The following is a 17,478-nucleotide window of genomic DNA, read 5'->3' as shown; positions in this document are numbered from 1 at the left end:
ACAACATGCTTCTTCCTTTTTTCTTTCTTGGATAACTTGATTGCGGGTTCACAGTTTGCCCAAAACGACTCATCCAAGCACCCATCAAGAATTTCTAGGATCATGTTATCCAGCTTCTTATCAACATTTGGGTTAGCGTCTTCATCAGGCCAAAATGGATATATCTCCTCCACCGGATTCACCTCAAATGGCTTACACGAACCTATAAACAATTACAAGAGAAGTTAGTATCATAGATCTACCACGATAAAAATTATTAAATCTACCAAAACATTATCAAAACTATTTCCTAGATACCTATAAATCTACCAAACTTTATCCAAACTATACATTATCTACACAATACCATACATCTATTATATGTCGTCCAAAGTCTAAAAACAAAATCTACCATACTCTCCAAAGTATACCATAAAAAAATCATTACATACCTTGTTGTCATCTGAATTACGTTTCCCCTGTTCCATAACATTCTCAAGATTGAAACGCGGACGAGATGAATGCCACCGTAGGAGAGGAATTGTATCAGGATTTTGGTCGTTTTGTACTCTCTTCTCAAACTGTTCTCCCAATATAGACACTGACTCATATGCCCAAATAAGCACCGCATGGACAAATCCATGAAGAGTATAACTATCTCTATCAAAAGAAGAAACTCTAATGGACTCTACTAAAATCTTGAAAGCAAGTCGACTCCACTGTGAATTCTCAAAAGCTTCTTCATCTAACACCCTTTTAGCGCACTTCAAAGGGACTCTACTGTTCCGGTGAAGACCAAATATTCCAACATGCAAGATGAAGAGCTTGGCTACCATTCTCTTCTTTCGACCTATCCAAATCTGGCATCTCGACAAGACATAGCCTAGCTGATACACATTAGGACTTTCTGATGCACTCAATGATCGAATTGCGAGAAAAGTCGAGAGGCAGACCTACCATGACTTGGAGGACGTGCTACACCATGTCGTGCAAGCTGAGCAACACATTAAGAGGAAGAACACTTCCACTAACCGGAGTAAAACTACTTGAACACCACAACCTCAACGAGCCAGAAACAATTCAAAGGGAGAACATATTCCACTCACGGTGCACCATAAACTCCAATGTATGTAGCTTAATCATTGATGGAGGTTCTTGCACTAACATGGCTAGCAAGTATCTTTTTGAAAGGCTAGGACTCAAAAAGACTAGGCATCCTCGGCCATACAAACTCAAATGGTTGAATGATGAGACCAAGCTCAAGATTTCCGAGCAAGTTACCGTGCCCTTCAGCATTTGTATTCTACAGATCAGGTAGTGTGCGAGGTAGTTCCCATGCAGGCTGGACACTTGTTGCTTGGTAGACTTTGGCAATTTGACAAGGAGACCTTACACAATGCCCACACCAACTACTATACCTTCACACACGACAAAAAAAAAGCATAATTTAGCACCACTCACCCCTTAAGAAGTGCATGAAATGCACAAAGCCATGTCAAGGGGTTCGGAGGTAAGTAAAACTAACCTCTATGTTTACACCTACAGTTGTAATTAAGTCTCTTGATTTGCAAGAAAAGGTGCTACTAATGATCTTCAAGGAACGTTTGTTTTCAGGTCAGGAACAACAAGAGCTCCCTACAGCCATGAAGGAACTGTTGGATCGTTATTCTGATGTGTTTCCAGATGAGATCCCACCAGGCTTGCCTCCCATTATAGGGATAGAGCATCAGATTTATCTGATCCCTGAAGAATCGTGGCCAAACCGAGCCGCTTACCGAGTAAATCTCAAGGAGTCCAAAGAATTAGAGAAGCAAGTGCAAGACCTAATGTCAAAAGGGTATATACGCGAGATTCTAAGCCCATGTGTTGTCACTGTCTTGCTGGTGCCCAAGAAAGATGGCTCTTGGAGTATGTGTGTTGATTGTAGAGCATCAACAACATCACCATCAAATATAGGCATCCTATACCCCGACTTGATGACATGCTCGACGAGCTCAACGGAGCCACCATCTTCTCTAAGATTGACGTGAGATGTGGATACCATCAAGTGCGCATGAAGGAAGGAGACAAGTGGAAAACTACTTTCAAAACAAAGAGAGGGCTATATGAGTGGCTAGTGATGCCGTTTGGATTCACAAATGCACCAAGCACATTCATGAGACTCATGAATTACGTTCTCAGGGCGTATATCTGTAAGTTTGTAGTGGTATACTTCGATGACATACTAATATATAGTACTTGTCTTGCAGATCACTTGGAGCATCTTTCACAGGTTCTAGAGACACTTCGACTAGAAATTCAAACATTAAGAAATGCATATTTTGCACTGAGCAGGTAGTATTTTTAGGCTTTGTTGTTAGCTCACTGGACCTTAAAGTTGACAAAGAGAAAATCAAGGCAATACAAGATTGGCTTACACCAACTACTATCGGCCATGTGAGGACTTTTCATGGCCTCGCAAGCTTTTACCAGAGGTTTGTCAAAGATTTCAGCACCTTGTCAGCACCACTGGCTTCGATGGTCAAGAAAAATGTGGAGTTCAAGTGGGGACAGGCACAAGAGGATGCATTTAACTAGCTCAAGGATCGCTTGACACATGCGCCTGTTTTGGTACTCCCACACTTTCAACTAACCTTTGAGATTGAGTGTGATGCGTCTGGAACAGGTATAGGAGCTGTGCTAACTCAAGGAGGGAAAACCGTAGCCTACTTTAGTGAGAAACTCAGTGGAGCCTCATTGAAATATCCCATCTATGACAAAGAGCTTTATGCACTAGTAAGATCCCTTGAAACTTGGCAGCACTACTTGTTATCCAAGAATTTGTTATTCATACAGATCACGAGACTCTCAAACAGTTGAGAGGACAAACCACGCTTAAGAGGAGACATGCAAGGTGGCTACAGTTCATTGAGACCTTCCCATATATCATTAAGTATAAGAAAGAGGAAGAAAATATAGTCGCTGATGCCCTGTCTAGGAGACATGCTCTCATTTCCACATTAGAGGCCAAGGTATTGGGTTTTGAGCATATAAGTCACTTTATGAGCATGACCCCGATTTTCAGGAAGCTTTCCAAGAGACCCACAAGGCGGCTTATGGTTCATTTTATCAATATTATGGGTTTTTATTCAAAGATAAGAGGTTGTGTGTGCTGCAAGGTTCCATGAGAGAGTTACTAATCAGAGAAGCTCACAGGGAGGGCTCATGGGACATTTTGGGAGAGACAAGACCCTAAGTGTGCTGATGGAACACTTCCACTGGCCACATATGAAACGAGATGTAGAGAAATTTGTGCTAAGTGCATTACTTGCCTCAAAGCAAAATCCAGGTCACATCCGTATGGTCTTTACTTACTTTTGCCTATCCCTAACCTACCATGGGTAGATATCTCCATGAATTTCGTTCTAGTATTGCCCAAGATCAACAACAAGGATTCAATCTTCGTAGTGGTTTACCGATTCTCCAAGATGGCCCATTTTATTCCATGTAACAAGACCAATGATACCACTTAAACCGCAGATCTATTTTCCAAGGAAGTGGCGCGTTTACATGGAGTTCCAAGGACCATAGTCTCTGATCAAGACACCAAATTCCACAGCCATTTTTGGAAGACTTGTGAAAGAAACTAGGAACCAAGCTGCTTTTCTGCACCACTTGCCATCCACAAACTGATGGCCAAACAGAGGTAGCAAACTGGACACTTTCCACCTTGTTGAGAGTTACGGTGGGTAAGAACTTGAGGAATTGGTTATCTTGTTTACCATATATCGAGTTTGCTTATAATCATGTTAAACACTCAACCACTAAACAATCACCATTTGAAGTTGTTTATGGGTTCAACCCCTTGACCTCTTTAGATCTCTCACCGCTTTCCCAAGCTGTTTACTCTAGTGCAGAAGGAGACACCAAAGCTGACTTTGTGAAGAAATTGCACCTGCGAGTCAAGGAGAACTTGGAGAAAAAGACAGAGAAGTACAATCAACAAGCTGACAAACACCAAAAGCAGCTCCCGTCTGAACCAGGAGATTAGGTCTGGCTCCACATGAGAGCTGAGAGGTTCCCAAACCAGAGTAGATCAAAAATTTTACCAAGAGGACATGGACCTTTCCGAGTTCTATAGAAGATCAATGAGAACGCATATAAGCTCGAGCTGCCAGGTGAGATGAATTTTTCTCCAACCTTTAATGTTACTGACTTATCTCCCTTTCATGTAGGTGATCCTGTTCTGAGGTCATTGAGACAAGCATCACACTAGCTGATGAAGAGCCGATCAACATACCCACCATGAGACATGCACCAAGAATAAGATCAGGCACTAAAAACTTAAGAGAGGAGTTCAACAAATCTATAGAAGGGCTGATTACACTCATAGAGCACGAGGAGCTCAAGGAGAAGCTACTCAAAGGAGAGATTACCAGAGAGACACCAATGAAGCCCTTGACCGAGTTCAACACACTAGAGCCACCAGTCATGGAAGACATGGACGGATCAAATCTCACCTAGTTCAAGGACCTTCAAGAAGCCAAGAACACCAAGGAAACACCAAGCAATGATTACGTGCAACTCAGGCTCCAAACCTTGTCATTCTTGCCGGTCTTACAAGGCAACAAGGAAGCAGCCTTGTTTGTCATTTCCAAACAAGGGCAAATTCCACTCCTCGAGCCAATCTAAGTTTTTACATTTGGACTATTCTCACAAGTTTAATTTTTTTTTTCAGGAACTTGTCCTTAGTCGTTTGAGAGATTTTAGAATTTTTTCTTTTTCTTTTAAGTTAAACGTTGAGTTTCATAGTTTCCTTTTTGTAATCTTTTCCGCCAAGAGAAGCCACCCGCAGTCGTACCAGTTTATAAAGTTCCTTCTCAGCATGTAAACATTTACCCTTGATTAAAAAAATAATCGAGTTTTCTCTAGAGAACAAAACCCTAGCCGCAGCTAGTTTTATCTCTTCTTCTCTGGTGTGATTCCTTTGAGGCTGAGATAAAAGACTTATCATAGAGTTTCCATCCTCTGTGTGGCGTCTCTCGATCCATTGTTACCTTGTTCCTTCGTGTCACCATCCATCCAAACCGAGTCTACTAGAGAGAGCCGTACGGCCAGTTAGAGATTCACCACCATTCCATCCGAGTAAGAACAAGCCTCACTTGTTCCTACATCATAACAACATGCTTCTTCCTTTTTTCTTTCTTGGATAACTTGATTGCGGGTTCACAGTTTGCCCAAAACGACTCATCCAAGCACCCATCAAGAATTTCTAGGATCATGTTATCCAGCTTCTTATCAACATTTGGGTTAGCGTCTTCATCAGGCCAAAATGGATATATCTCCTCCACCGGATTCACCTCAAATGGCTTACACGAACCTATAAACAATTACAAGAGAAGTTAGTATCATAGATCTACCACGATAAAAATTATCAAAACTATTTCCTAGATATCAAAACTATTTCCTAGATACCTATAAATCTACCAAACTTTATCCAAACTATACATTATCTACACAATACCATACATCTATTATATGTCGTCCAAAGTCTAAAAACAAAATCTACCATACTCTCCAAAGTATACCATAAAAAAATCATTACATACCTTGTTGTCATCTGAATTACGTTTCCCCTGTTCCATAACATTCTCAAGATTGAAACGCGGACGAGATGAATGCCACCGTAGGAGAGGAATTGTATCAGGATTTTGGTCGTTTTGTACTCTCTTCTCAAACTGTTCTCCCAATATAGACACTGACTCATATGCCCAAATAAGCACCGCATGCACAAATCCATGAAGAGTATAACTATCTCTATCAAAAGAAGCAACTCTCATGGACTCTACTAAACTCTTGAAAGCAAGCCGACTCCACTGTGAATTCTCAAAAGCTTCTTCATCTAACACCCTTTTAGCGCACTTCAAAGGGACTCTACTGTTCCGGTGAAGACCAAATATTCCAACATGCAAGATGAAGAGCTTGGCTACCATTCTCTTCTTTCGACCTATCCAAATCTGGCATCTCGACAAGACATAGCCTAGCTGATACCAATTAGGACTTTCTGATGCACTCACACCCAAAACGGCCCTAAATTCACTATGCTCTATCTGTTTCCCAATTATCTTACGCAATTGGATCACAGTTTAGCTGCGTAATGTCAGCAAACTCGTGCAAAGAAAATCTCAATGGTTGGCCCTCTATGATTGACCACATCTTATACCTGTAACAAAACTAAATCAAACATAACCATGGAACAAGTTTACCATAAGTACAAAACAATATACCACATATACTATAACAACACTACAAAAAAAGTCTACTACATATGTGACTATTATATTAGGTACAAAACAAGTCTATCCCAAGCCAGAAACAAGTATACCTTAAGTACAAACAACTCTACCACATATACTTCTACACCTTTGTGCACACATACCTTCTGTCAATAGTTAGTTAGTTCGTTAAGAACTGATAAATCAGGTGTGCACTCCAGGTGTACCCTCTCACTGCAAGCTGCAGAATTACTCCTACTACAGATGCATTCATAACATCATTGAAGACCTCGTCGCCTAATCCCTCCCTCAGTTTTGACAAATCTGTTAAGTGGCAGCCATAATTGAAGTTATGGTTCCGCAAAGGAGACTTTCCAGGCAGATACATTCTCGAAGAATAATCCTTTGAGTCGCTAGATGTAGCCATCTCTCTTAACCTGTAACATTTAATATGTCAGCATTATATTAGGTACCATAATCACCAAAATGTCTAACTATAGAAGAAAACAAGTCTACCACTCCCCAAAAACAAGTCTACCACATACACTTCTATACCATACCTAAACTACATAACAAGTCTACCTAAATGTAAGCAAAAGGTACAAAAAATACAATTACACAACATAAGTATACCATAAGTAAACAACAAGTCTACCATGTATACTCCAACTAACACTTACTTAATCATGTCTACCATATCAAACATCAAATCTACCACATCATGAAGGTTCAAAATCAGCAAAATTTTTATATCTTTACGCAAAGCTCACCGGATATTTCTTGAGTTTTGCCAGAACTTCTGTTGACCGGAACCAACAATTTAGAAACACTCCTACAACAACAACAAAAAATTAGGGTTTACTTCTCTCGCAAAAATGGTTATTTTCAGTCGCCGCAGCCACTATTTCTCCATGGAATCGATGGAGGAAGTTTTAACGTCGCCTCTCAGACCCTTTGCATCACCGTTAGACCCTTCACGGTGACTCTGTCCACTCCGCATCGCGCCTCGCGATTGAAACTCGTGGAAGAAGAAGAGAAGAGAAGAAAAAACTCGTGAAAAGAAGAAATGAAAAGAAGAAAACTCCGGACAATGGTCAAATATGGTTTCGAAAGAGTAAATTCGAAGGGTTTCTTACCCGGAATCAATGATTGTTGAGAACAAAGACAGAGTCGACGAGAGGTAGCCGGAGTTGCCGTAAACCTCGCCAGAAAAGATGAGAACTCTCGAAATCGCTCTTTTGTTGTCGCCTCCTTTGTTGGGAAATTAGGATTAAGTTTAGGGAAATTTTTTTTCTATTTTCTTTAATATTTTGATTTTATCTTTTCATTTAAGGATTAATATTTTGATTTTTCGAAATTTTTGGAAAAAACTAAATCAATGGAAATTGGTTATTAAAAAAAATAAAAATATGGATTTAAAGGTCTTTTAACAACTTTTGAAAGTTGGTTTAGTTTGAAAAGTTGGAACGAGGTTATTCTAGTAAAACCGCACTTTTGAAGGTTATTCTAGTGAATTTTCTATATTTATAATTGATAAAATCTATATATAATAGAAAATCAACATTCTAAATGCGCTGATGTCAGTTTTTTTTTTTAATTACCTATAATGGATTAGCACTCTTTCAATAAAATTTTATAGATCTTTTCAATGGTTCAGATTTTACTAGGTCCCGTCTGATAATATCATCATCTATTAATAATAGCCACCTGAAAACTATGATTTATTGTACATTTTCAGACATAATCGCAAAATTTATCAAAGATATATTTTCAAATTTTGTGGAGTTTCATTAAATTTTTTAAATGTACATTGTTGTATATAACTCTAAATTATCAAAGATTACTTCTTTTAACACTTTACTTTTCAAATTTGGTATCTTTTCATTTTAATTTTTAAATTATACCTTTTTGTACAGCTATTTTTACTAAAGGTTAGCTTGTTTTAACATCTATGTCTTTTCAGATTCTATATATTTTGTTATGTGCGGTATCTTATATATTCTATTTTACTGATCCTTTCCGCATCCTCCTCTTAACTTTATGTAAGCACTTCTGTTAACCTTTCAACCAATCATTACGATCAAATCCTCATGTAAGTTCTAAAATACTATACCAATTTCTCTTTGTTTACTCAAACAGATCCATTTTTAATTACATGACGAAATCTTTCCCTCTCATGTTTTTGATCACCTGTTTATGTTTTTAACGGTCTGTCATAAACTTAAAAAAAAAAATTTGTATTTCTTTGCTTGTTCTTAAACTATCCGATTTGAAACCGATGATGCTACAAACTAAACCACGGATGAGCAATTCACAGAGAAGATTTGGCTTTATATTTGTAGTGAAATCCAGTATGCTATCCGTTTACCCCTTTTGCTCTAGCAACCAAAGAAATCCTCAATATTCAAACTTACAAATATTCTCAAAATCTTAGATCACTATTTGATAGAGTTCACAATGAGAGAATATAGATTATACTGAGAGATCTTCGATAAAGATGAAAGTGAAGAACGAAATGTGTGACAAGTTTATATGGATATCGTCATAATTTTGTGTTGTATACAAAGAACTTATTAAGATAACTTGATTATTTAGTTAATATCAACTTCTGAAATGTAAGTTACGTTCTAATATGTACAATAATATATTTCTAATCTAATAAAATTATAAAATATTTTAACAATTTTAAATTGTTTATTTAATGATTGTTTGATCATTCCAGAAACTAAAACTACATCATATATAATATTATATATCCTCAATAATCCTATCAGTTACATCCATAGAGGAAAATTAGTTTCATAAATTTTTGTATTCAACTCAAATGCACATCAGATTGAATATTAAAATATGTTGTCATCAACTTGAATATAAATATTATCTTTGGAGAGATTTAAGTGTTATAGTTATTTCATTAAGCCATTGCAACTCTTGAGTTTTTGGTTGTTTTACTAAACCTTTGCAACTCTTGGAATTATGAATATTTTACTAAACCATTGCATCCTTTATGTTTATGGTTATTTTACAAATTATTGTAACTATTTCTTAAAAGATTGAGAAAAAATTTAGAGAGAGAATATAAAAAAACATAAAAGATTTTTTATTTGTATGTCTTGTCTCTTAACCTAAAACAAGAGAGAACTTTGATTATTTCATCTTACAAGGGGTTTGTGTAATCGAAGGTTTTAATAAAGGCCATATACTATTCAAAAATGTTGTAGGAACTCAAGTTTTGATAAACTGTAAACTTGGATAATGACTGAATCGTGTAGGAGAATAAGGATTATTTTACACATAATAATATGAAAAAAATATATATATTAAAAGAATATGGAAACGAACAAGGTCTTTCTGGTTTAGGCATTTTGGAGAAGAAGAATTGGTGTTGGCTTCCAACGCATTCATGGGCTAAGAAATCAAGCTAAAAACTTTAGTAAAACAAACAGGTAAGAAACATAGTGATTACAAGTTATATTTTCAAAAAGGGAAAATCCAAAAGATTTTATAGTATATAGATTAGATATACATTGCAATGGAGTTTTATATACAGAATTTTTACAATTAAATTGATTAAAAATGGTGAAATATTGAAATGAAAGTAAGTGGAAGTCACAAGATTGAAAACATACCCGCTCCCTTAAATCTATTTATACGTTTTATCATGTCCTCATTAATGATTATTATGTTCATAATCGTTAATGCATATGGTGTTTACAAATATGAAGCCATGATTTTAAGATTTGTTCATGTAGTCTAAAATAGACTTTCTTTGTTTGTCCAGCCATCTTATACCTCATGTTTTGTTCATTTATTTATGATTCTAAAAGTTTTGTTTCTTATCATTTTGAAAAGAAATCTTCAAAATAACTTTTGTGAATTCATTAAGATCAGTTATTTGCCAACCATGTCTGATATTTTTTAGCCACAATGTGAACAAATTTGAGAAGACTATTAACTTTGAATTGTGCAACCCCCATGAAAGTTTTTTTTAATTGTTCGACAGAACACAAGACCATGCCTGCAAGTTATATAAAGATTTTTTATAGTCGATATTTGAGAAAATTATAGTCTGCCATTTCGTAGAAGGTTAAAATTATTTGTATCATATATTCTTTTAAATTTACATCAAGATTTTTTACATGTAGAGCTTATGTTAAGCTGAAATTGTATTATAGTTGTGAACAAAATTAGAATGTGTCGTTCCATATAATTGTCCTGCTCTTATGCAGATAATATAAGATTTATCTATGTAAAACTTTGTATTTATCTTATACGTATCAACTTGATGATATTTTGTTCTTTCATATGCAGTTCACTGTTGAAGTTTCTGATTAAAAGTTGTATATTATTGCATAAATGCCTACCCAAGGAAGTTATATCATAAAGGAAACTCAGATAGAATTGTCTTATGCATTTTTAATTCTTTCTTTTTTCTATGTTAAACTGTATTTACAGGATTCAAGCATTAAAAATCACGAAAAGATCTCATAAAAATTGTTTAATCATATAGTAATAAATTTTTGTATTCCATAGACAGTTTATGGTTTTTCGAGTTATCCATCTATTTGAGATATCAAATAATCTCTTCTGCTTGAATGAGAGTATCCTTAAATCCTCGATATTTTCATTATAAATCGACTAAAAGACTAATGGAGAGAAAGTAGTGAAATGTTTTTTTTGGCAATGATATGAATCTGGACCCTTCTTGATCGCAGTCTAATTAAGGATGGTAGACTGATAATCCTTGATCTTTGATGATTTGCGAAGCAGGATGATGAGATATGCCCCAAACTCGACTTAGAACAAACCAATAAAGTGACGCGGTGGAACTTTAGAAGGAAGGCTCATGGAGTAAGATGACAAGGTCTGAGAATGATCTCATGATCCTTGTGCCCTAGACTTGACATAAAACGATTCTTCAAACCTCAGTTAACGAATAGCAACCTGTTTCTTTTTCCCAGCAAGACTAACACACTCACTCAAAAGTAAATGAGTTAAATTCAAAGGTGTTAAGAGGATTAAATCCATAAACTAACTAAAATGGTGACAACATAGTAGTAGAATGAACAGCATGATTATATGCAAACTCGTGGCAAACAATCTTCCCAAGACCTAATGTTTTTGTTTTTGTAATGAGTGCTTGCAAAAAACTAGACAAATCCCATTGACAACTTCAGTCTGCCCATCAGTTTGCGGATAAAAAGTAGTCGAAAAACAAAGCTTAGTCCCTAGTTTAGTGATATACTTTATATTTTACTGTTTTCAATAACGTTTTTGGTATTCTATCTAAGTATTTTTATTCGTTTTATGTTTTTTGAAGTAGTTTTCTTGTATTTGTAGTTTTAAAGTCTTAATAGGTCAAATCATCAAAAAGAATGCAAAAAGGAGCCACAAAAGAGTAGACCATGTCGAAGACATCTTTCCAAGTCCACAAGATCAGCCAAGTACCAAGAAACCATGAAGGCGGACCTTCTCAAAGGAGCTGCGATTCAGCATCAGATGTTTTATGGTTTACGGATGCCTTCCCGGTGATGGATTGCGATGAAATTTTAGTCATCATTGAGTCATCTCTTAAATTAAACTGGTTTGAAGTCAATCGGACCAGCGGTCAAGAGATACGTTGGTTTTACTGAAGACATGTCCGAATTGGGGCCAAGCTCTGCCCAAACTTTCTTTTTCTCTTTAAAACTATATATATTTGTTTCTAACCTAAACCCTATAATAAAATCTAAATCGGCCAAGGCCTTTCTTCTTCATTGTTAATCTTTTTTTAGATTCAAAGAGATTTTAAGAGAACTTTTCTCACCTTTGCTCAATGATTCTCGGTTTAATCTTTCTAAACTCTTATCTCTTTAATAAAGTTATGAATTCTTTTCAATATCTCTATACTTTTATCATCACCATGTGTGAGTAATTCACTTATTAAGTGCATAACAAGTTATTTTGATATCAACTTGTTTAAAACAGCTTATCTTATGGTTCTTCGCTTTTACTTGTTATAAATGCAGGAGCTGGAGTAGCTAACCAGCGAATGATTTTGGGTTAATTAACATTCAAAAAGGTTGTTGATTACTCGATCTAGCATCAGGTGAGCTAGGCGTCGTAACCTTCCAAAAGTCAAGTTCCAGAGTCTAGTGAACAATCTTAACTTACTCAAACTAATGTGTGCTTTCTTCTTATCATAACCTTCTAAAAAAAAATTATTAGATTGTTAAAGCATAGTGATCAGAGCCACGACAGTGGAAAGATTATACCTCTGTGTTTTGAGTTCAAAAAATGATCTTACACAGAAGTATCCAGTTGGCCACTTTATCAAATCTTGGTGTTGGATGGCAGATTTAACCACTAAATAAACTGAGTTATCCTGCATTTAGTGAGTTGTATGTACCATATCTCACACACTCTCTGATATATCATGGTTTTTATGGTTTTTAACCATGGTATATGTCTTATTTATAGAGTCTTTTTAGTGTCTTTCGAGTCTTTTGGAGTCTTTTCAGGTCATAGGTACGTTTGGAGCTTAACTGGAGACTTTGGAGCACTTTGGAGCTTAATCAGGATCAAATTCGTCAAGTATGGATTTTGTGCTTTGGTGACGCTCGACACCATGGAGAGTGACGCGCGACACTTGTCAGAGAAATAAGGAAAAGGCGATTTTGTTTCCTATTTGAAGAAGGAGTTGGGCCCAAACGTTTTCAAGGAAGCCCAAAACGTGTCTTAGAGATATATATAGGATTTTTATTCCCTTTTTACGGACACCTTAGATTTTAGAGAGAGAGATACTCTGAGTTTTCGGCTTTTGCGATTTCTGAGCTTTGGGAGACAAGTCTGTACTCTGTTCGTTTAGAGAGAAGATTTCGAACCCCTTTATCTATTTCGATTTATTCTATTGCTTTCTATTCATCATGTTTGTTGTTTCAATAACCATGTCTGAGTAAATCATCTGTTAGGTTTAGGGTTAATTAGGGTTTTCTTTGAATGTTTGATTAACTTGCCAGTTAGGGTTCATATCTATTTGTTCTTCACCTTAGATTGTTCTTAAAGCTAATTCTGGACTGATCACCTAGAACTTAGATCTTAGGTTGCTTAATTGACACGGAAGTGTAATTGAATAACTGGAAAGAACCTGAGTTGAGCAAAGTAACTATTCGCAAAGGAATTTGGTTTAGGAGCTTTGTGAACATATCGAACTTGTGCATTAAAGCTGGTTTAAATTTGTAGGATTTACAAAGGAATTTGGGATTCTAGGATTTTAACTTAGATAATTCTCACAACGGAAGTTGGTTAATTATAGTTCTGTGTTTCGAGTTCAAGAACTGTGCTTAATAACTGAATCCTGACTTGTTAAGTTGATTTGCATTCATTGATCTCCTGAAAATCACCCTAGACCTATCCTTTATCACATTGAATTTACAATTGTCTTCATTGCTATTCTATTTACTTTTGTCGCAACACTATTTATTTCGCATATCTTGGCTTAGCGTAACTCTATCTACATAAGGTTTATTGAGTGATTTCTTGTCTCTGTGGTTCGACCCCTAGGTACTACAACTGCACATCTGTGCTCTTGCAGAGTAGCTTAGGGATTTAACTTTGAGCATATCAAGTTTTGGCGCCGTTGCCGGGGACTTGATTTCGCCATTAAACCTAGTCTTTGAGTTTCGACTAAGTTTTTCGACTTAGTGTCGAGCGATACCACTTGTGGTGTCGCGCGACACCTTCTTTTCTTTAACCTAGTTTACTTATTTTCGTTTTCTCTCTTTGTTTTTGCTGTTTCAGGTTTATGCATACTCGTGGAACCAGGAGCAACAAGGACATCCCGCTAGTGAATTTGAGCAACGAACAGCTAGCTGAGTTAGAGCGAACGAAGCGGAAAGCAAGAGATCCGGCAATGATGGAAAACGCCAATGGACTTGTTCGTGATGATGATGGAACCTGGAGAGACCGAGAGGGTCATCTGTGCAATGCGAGAGGCCAAAGGATTGATGGAGATGGTAACATCATTCCACCAGCTCCTTTACCTGTGGATGTTGTTGACCAGAATCCACCACCTGCACCGCGTGGGAATGCTGCGATCGTTCCACAACAGAGGAACGTTCCAGAGGATCGGAATGCGAGGGAACCTGCACCTGCAGCTGGACGTGGACGAACACTTGGAGACTACAACAGGCCTGAGCAGTTCTATGCAAATCGTTCTGCGATTCGCGCTCCTGCATTTCAAAGAAACGATTTTGAGCTGAAGCCTGTGTACTACACTCTTGTGGGTCAGCATCCATTCCATGGCCATTCTCATGAGCACCCTATGGATCACATCGAGAGGTTTGAGGATTTGATCACCAGCATCAAATACAATGGAGTGTCCAATGATTTCCTCCTCTGCAAGCTGTTCCCTTACTCTCTTGCTGGAGAAGCAGCTAACTGGTTGAAGCAGTTGGAGCCAGGATCACTCACCACTTGGGAAGAGACCAGGAACGCCTTCCTGCACAACTTCTTCGACGATGCTAGGTCTGAGGAGTTGAGGACGAAAATTTCGACTTTCTCTCAGGACCCTACTGAAGCGTTCAAGGCTTCTTGGGTGCGATTCAAATCGTACCAGTGAGACTGCCCTCATCATGGCTTCAGCGATGTGCAGTTGCTGGGTATTTTCTTCAGAGGCATCGACTGGAGGTATCAGATGGCACTTGATGCAGCAAGCAATGGTAACTTCAACACCAGATACCCAGACGAAGCTGTTGAGCTCATCGAAAATTTGGCATCCAGCAACAGCACCAAGAATGCTGATCTTGAGCGAAAGAAGCAAGCTGGGAACATGGATAGATCGCAGATCGCTGAAGTGAAGGCTAAACTTGACTCTGTGCACAGCCTTTTAGTGGGTAAGAAATCGGTCAGATTCGCACAGGAGGTGGAGAGTTTCGAACCTGAGGATGCAGCTGAGGAAGAGGATGTCAACTTTGTCAGTGGATCAGGATTTCAGGGTCAGAGGTTTGGTAATCAGCAAGGTAACAGAAGCTACAGTGGAAATTACAATGGAAACAATCAGAGGAATACCTTCAACAGTAATTAGAATTTCTCTGGTTACACGCCTAAGCCTCAGTACCAGAAACCTTTCTCCAACAACAGTTTTTCCAGACACTACAGCACTCCTTCATCTCAACCTCAAAATCCTGACAATGAGATGAAGTCTATGCTGGAACAGATTCTGGAAGGTCAGCAGAAGCTCACCGTGGACTTTAATGGGAAGATGGATGCTCTCTACCTCGATCTGAATGGAAAAATCGAAGCTCTGAACACCCATGTCAAGCAGCTCGATACACAGGTAGCCCAAACTGCAGGTTCTGTTAAAAGGCAAGAGGGTTTTCTTCCTGGGAAGACTGACACCAATCCAAGGCATCACTGCAGTGCTATCACGTTGAGGAGTGGTAAAAATCTGCGTTCTGAGCCCACGAAGACGCCTCCTGCACCTGAAGTCGTGGACTTAGAAGGTTCTGAAGCAGTTCCTGAGATTGCAGAGCCGGTGACGAGCGACACCACCACTAGTGTCACGCGTCACCAATTGCAGAGCGAAGCTGTTGATGCTCCGAATCCGAAATCTGCAGAGGAAAAAGTCTACAAACCTAAAGTTCCTTACCCAAGGAGCCCTAGGAAGTCCAAGCAAGAGCTTGATGATGCACGATGCAAAGCTCTAATGGAAAAGCTTGTGATTGAGATACCTTTGGTTGATGCTGTAAAAATCACCCCTGTCATCAGACGCTATGTGAAACGAATGGTAACCAATAATCTCAGCCATGAACAGGGAGTGATGATGATATCTGAGCAAGTCAGTGCAGTGATTCAGAACCGAATTCCAGAGAAGCTGTCTGATCCAGGAAGCTTTGTCTTGGATTGCTCTATTTTCACAGAGAGATTCAAGAGATCGCTGTGTGATCTAGGTTCAAGTGTTAATCTCATGCCTTATTCGGTAGCTGTCAATCTCGGCATGACTGATTTCAAGCCAACAAGGATCTCCCTCATCCTAGCTGATCGTTCGACAAGGATACCTGAAGGGGTGCTAGAAGATGTTCCAATCAAGGTTGGAGACTGCATGATACCGACTGACTTTGTGGTTTTGGAGTATGGAGAGGAGCCTAAAGATCCTCTTATCCTTGGGAGACCTTTTCTAGCTACAGCAGGTGCTATCATCGATGTCAGGAAAGGCAGGATTGCTCTGAATGTTGGAGATCTGGTGATGAACTTTGACATGGACAAGCTGATGAAGAAGCCCACCATCGATGGTCAGACCTTCTATGTCGACACTCTCACAGAGTTTGCTGAGGAGTTTTTCCATGAGATGCTTCCTACAGACCCACTTGAGAGAGCTTTGACCACGTCTGCATCTGAAGCTGAACACTTGGACGAAATTTCAGCATCTTACTCGAAGATGTTGGACTCCAGCGAGCATGTGATGCAGCTAGCATCGCAGGTTGAACAGCTTGAGACTCCTGCAAAGGTGAAGCAGTTATCCGACTGGAGTGAGGAGAAAGCACCTAAGATTGAGTTCAAACAACTCCCTGCAGGACTAAGGTACGCATTCCTGGGCTCTAATTCTACTTATCCAGTCATTATCAACTCTTCTTTGAATAATGCCGAGGTTACCTTACTACTGAGCAAGCTGCGCAAGCATCGGAAAGCTTTTGGCTATTCTCTTGATGATATTTCAGGTATCTCACCAGACTTGTGCATGCATCGAATCCACCTGGAGGATGAGTCGAAGTCGTCGATCGAGCACCAGTGCAGGCTGAACCCTAACCTGAAAGACGTCGTCACAAAGGAGATCATGAAGTTGCTGGAAGCTGGAATCATCTATCCAATTTCAGATAGTGCCTGGGTGAGTCCTGTGCACGTGGTTCCCAAGAAAGGAGGGGTTACAGTTGTGAAGAATGACAAGGATGAGTTGATTCCGACGCGCACAGTGACTGGACACAGGATGTGCATCGATTACAGGAAGCTGAATGCAGCAACCAGGAAAGATCACTTCCCATTGCCCTTTATTGATCAGATGCTGGAGAGACTTGCAAGCCATCCCTACTACTGCTTCCTCGATGGGTACTCAGGATTTTTCCAGATCCCTATCCACCCAGACGATCAGGAGAAGACCACCTTTACATGTCCATACGGCACTTTCGCATATCGCAGGATGCCCTTTGGACTCTGTAATGCTCCTGCGACGTTTCAGAGATGTATGATGTCCATCTTCACTGACATGATT

The 17,478-nt window shown here is 38.5% G+C and overlaps 1 protein-coding gene and 1 non-coding gene across 2 annotated transcripts; both read right to left on the bottom strand.

Moving 5' to 3' along the window:
- Positions 1-5,126: 5,126 nt before the first annotated feature.
- LOC18013788 lies at positions 5,127-7,233 on the bottom strand. Its single transcript, XM_024153703.1, has 7 exons — positions 7,185-7,233; positions 6,914-6,944; positions 6,487-6,670; positions 6,344-6,400; positions 5,568-6,068; positions 5,434-5,449; positions 5,127-5,338 (listed from the first exon to the last, which is right to left on the bottom strand). Exons 1-7 carry the CDS (start codon positions 7,231-7,233, stop codon positions 5,127-5,129), a joined length of 1,050 nt encoding a protein of 349 aa, XP_024009471.1.
- Positions 7,234-14,745: 7,512 nt separating this feature from the next.
- Positions 14,746-14,852, bottom strand: LOC112084964. Its single transcript, XR_002898611.1, has one exon. It is a non-coding gene; the product is annotated as a small nucleolar RNA R71 (small nucleolar RNA).
- Between the last annotated feature and the right edge of the window lie 2,626 nt (positions 14,853-17,478).

Source organism: Eutrema salsugineum, unplaced genomic scaffold (genome assembly GCF_000478725.1).
Source record: "Eutrema salsugineum unplaced genomic scaffold, Eutsalg1_0 scaffold_4, whole genome shotgun sequence".
In the NCBI taxonomy this organism is placed as follows: Eukaryota; Viridiplantae; Streptophyta; class Magnoliopsida; order Brassicales; family Brassicaceae; genus Eutrema; species Eutrema salsugineum.
Note: the sequence above shows the minus strand (reverse complement) of the source record. Positions and strands in the feature narration are given on the sequence as shown.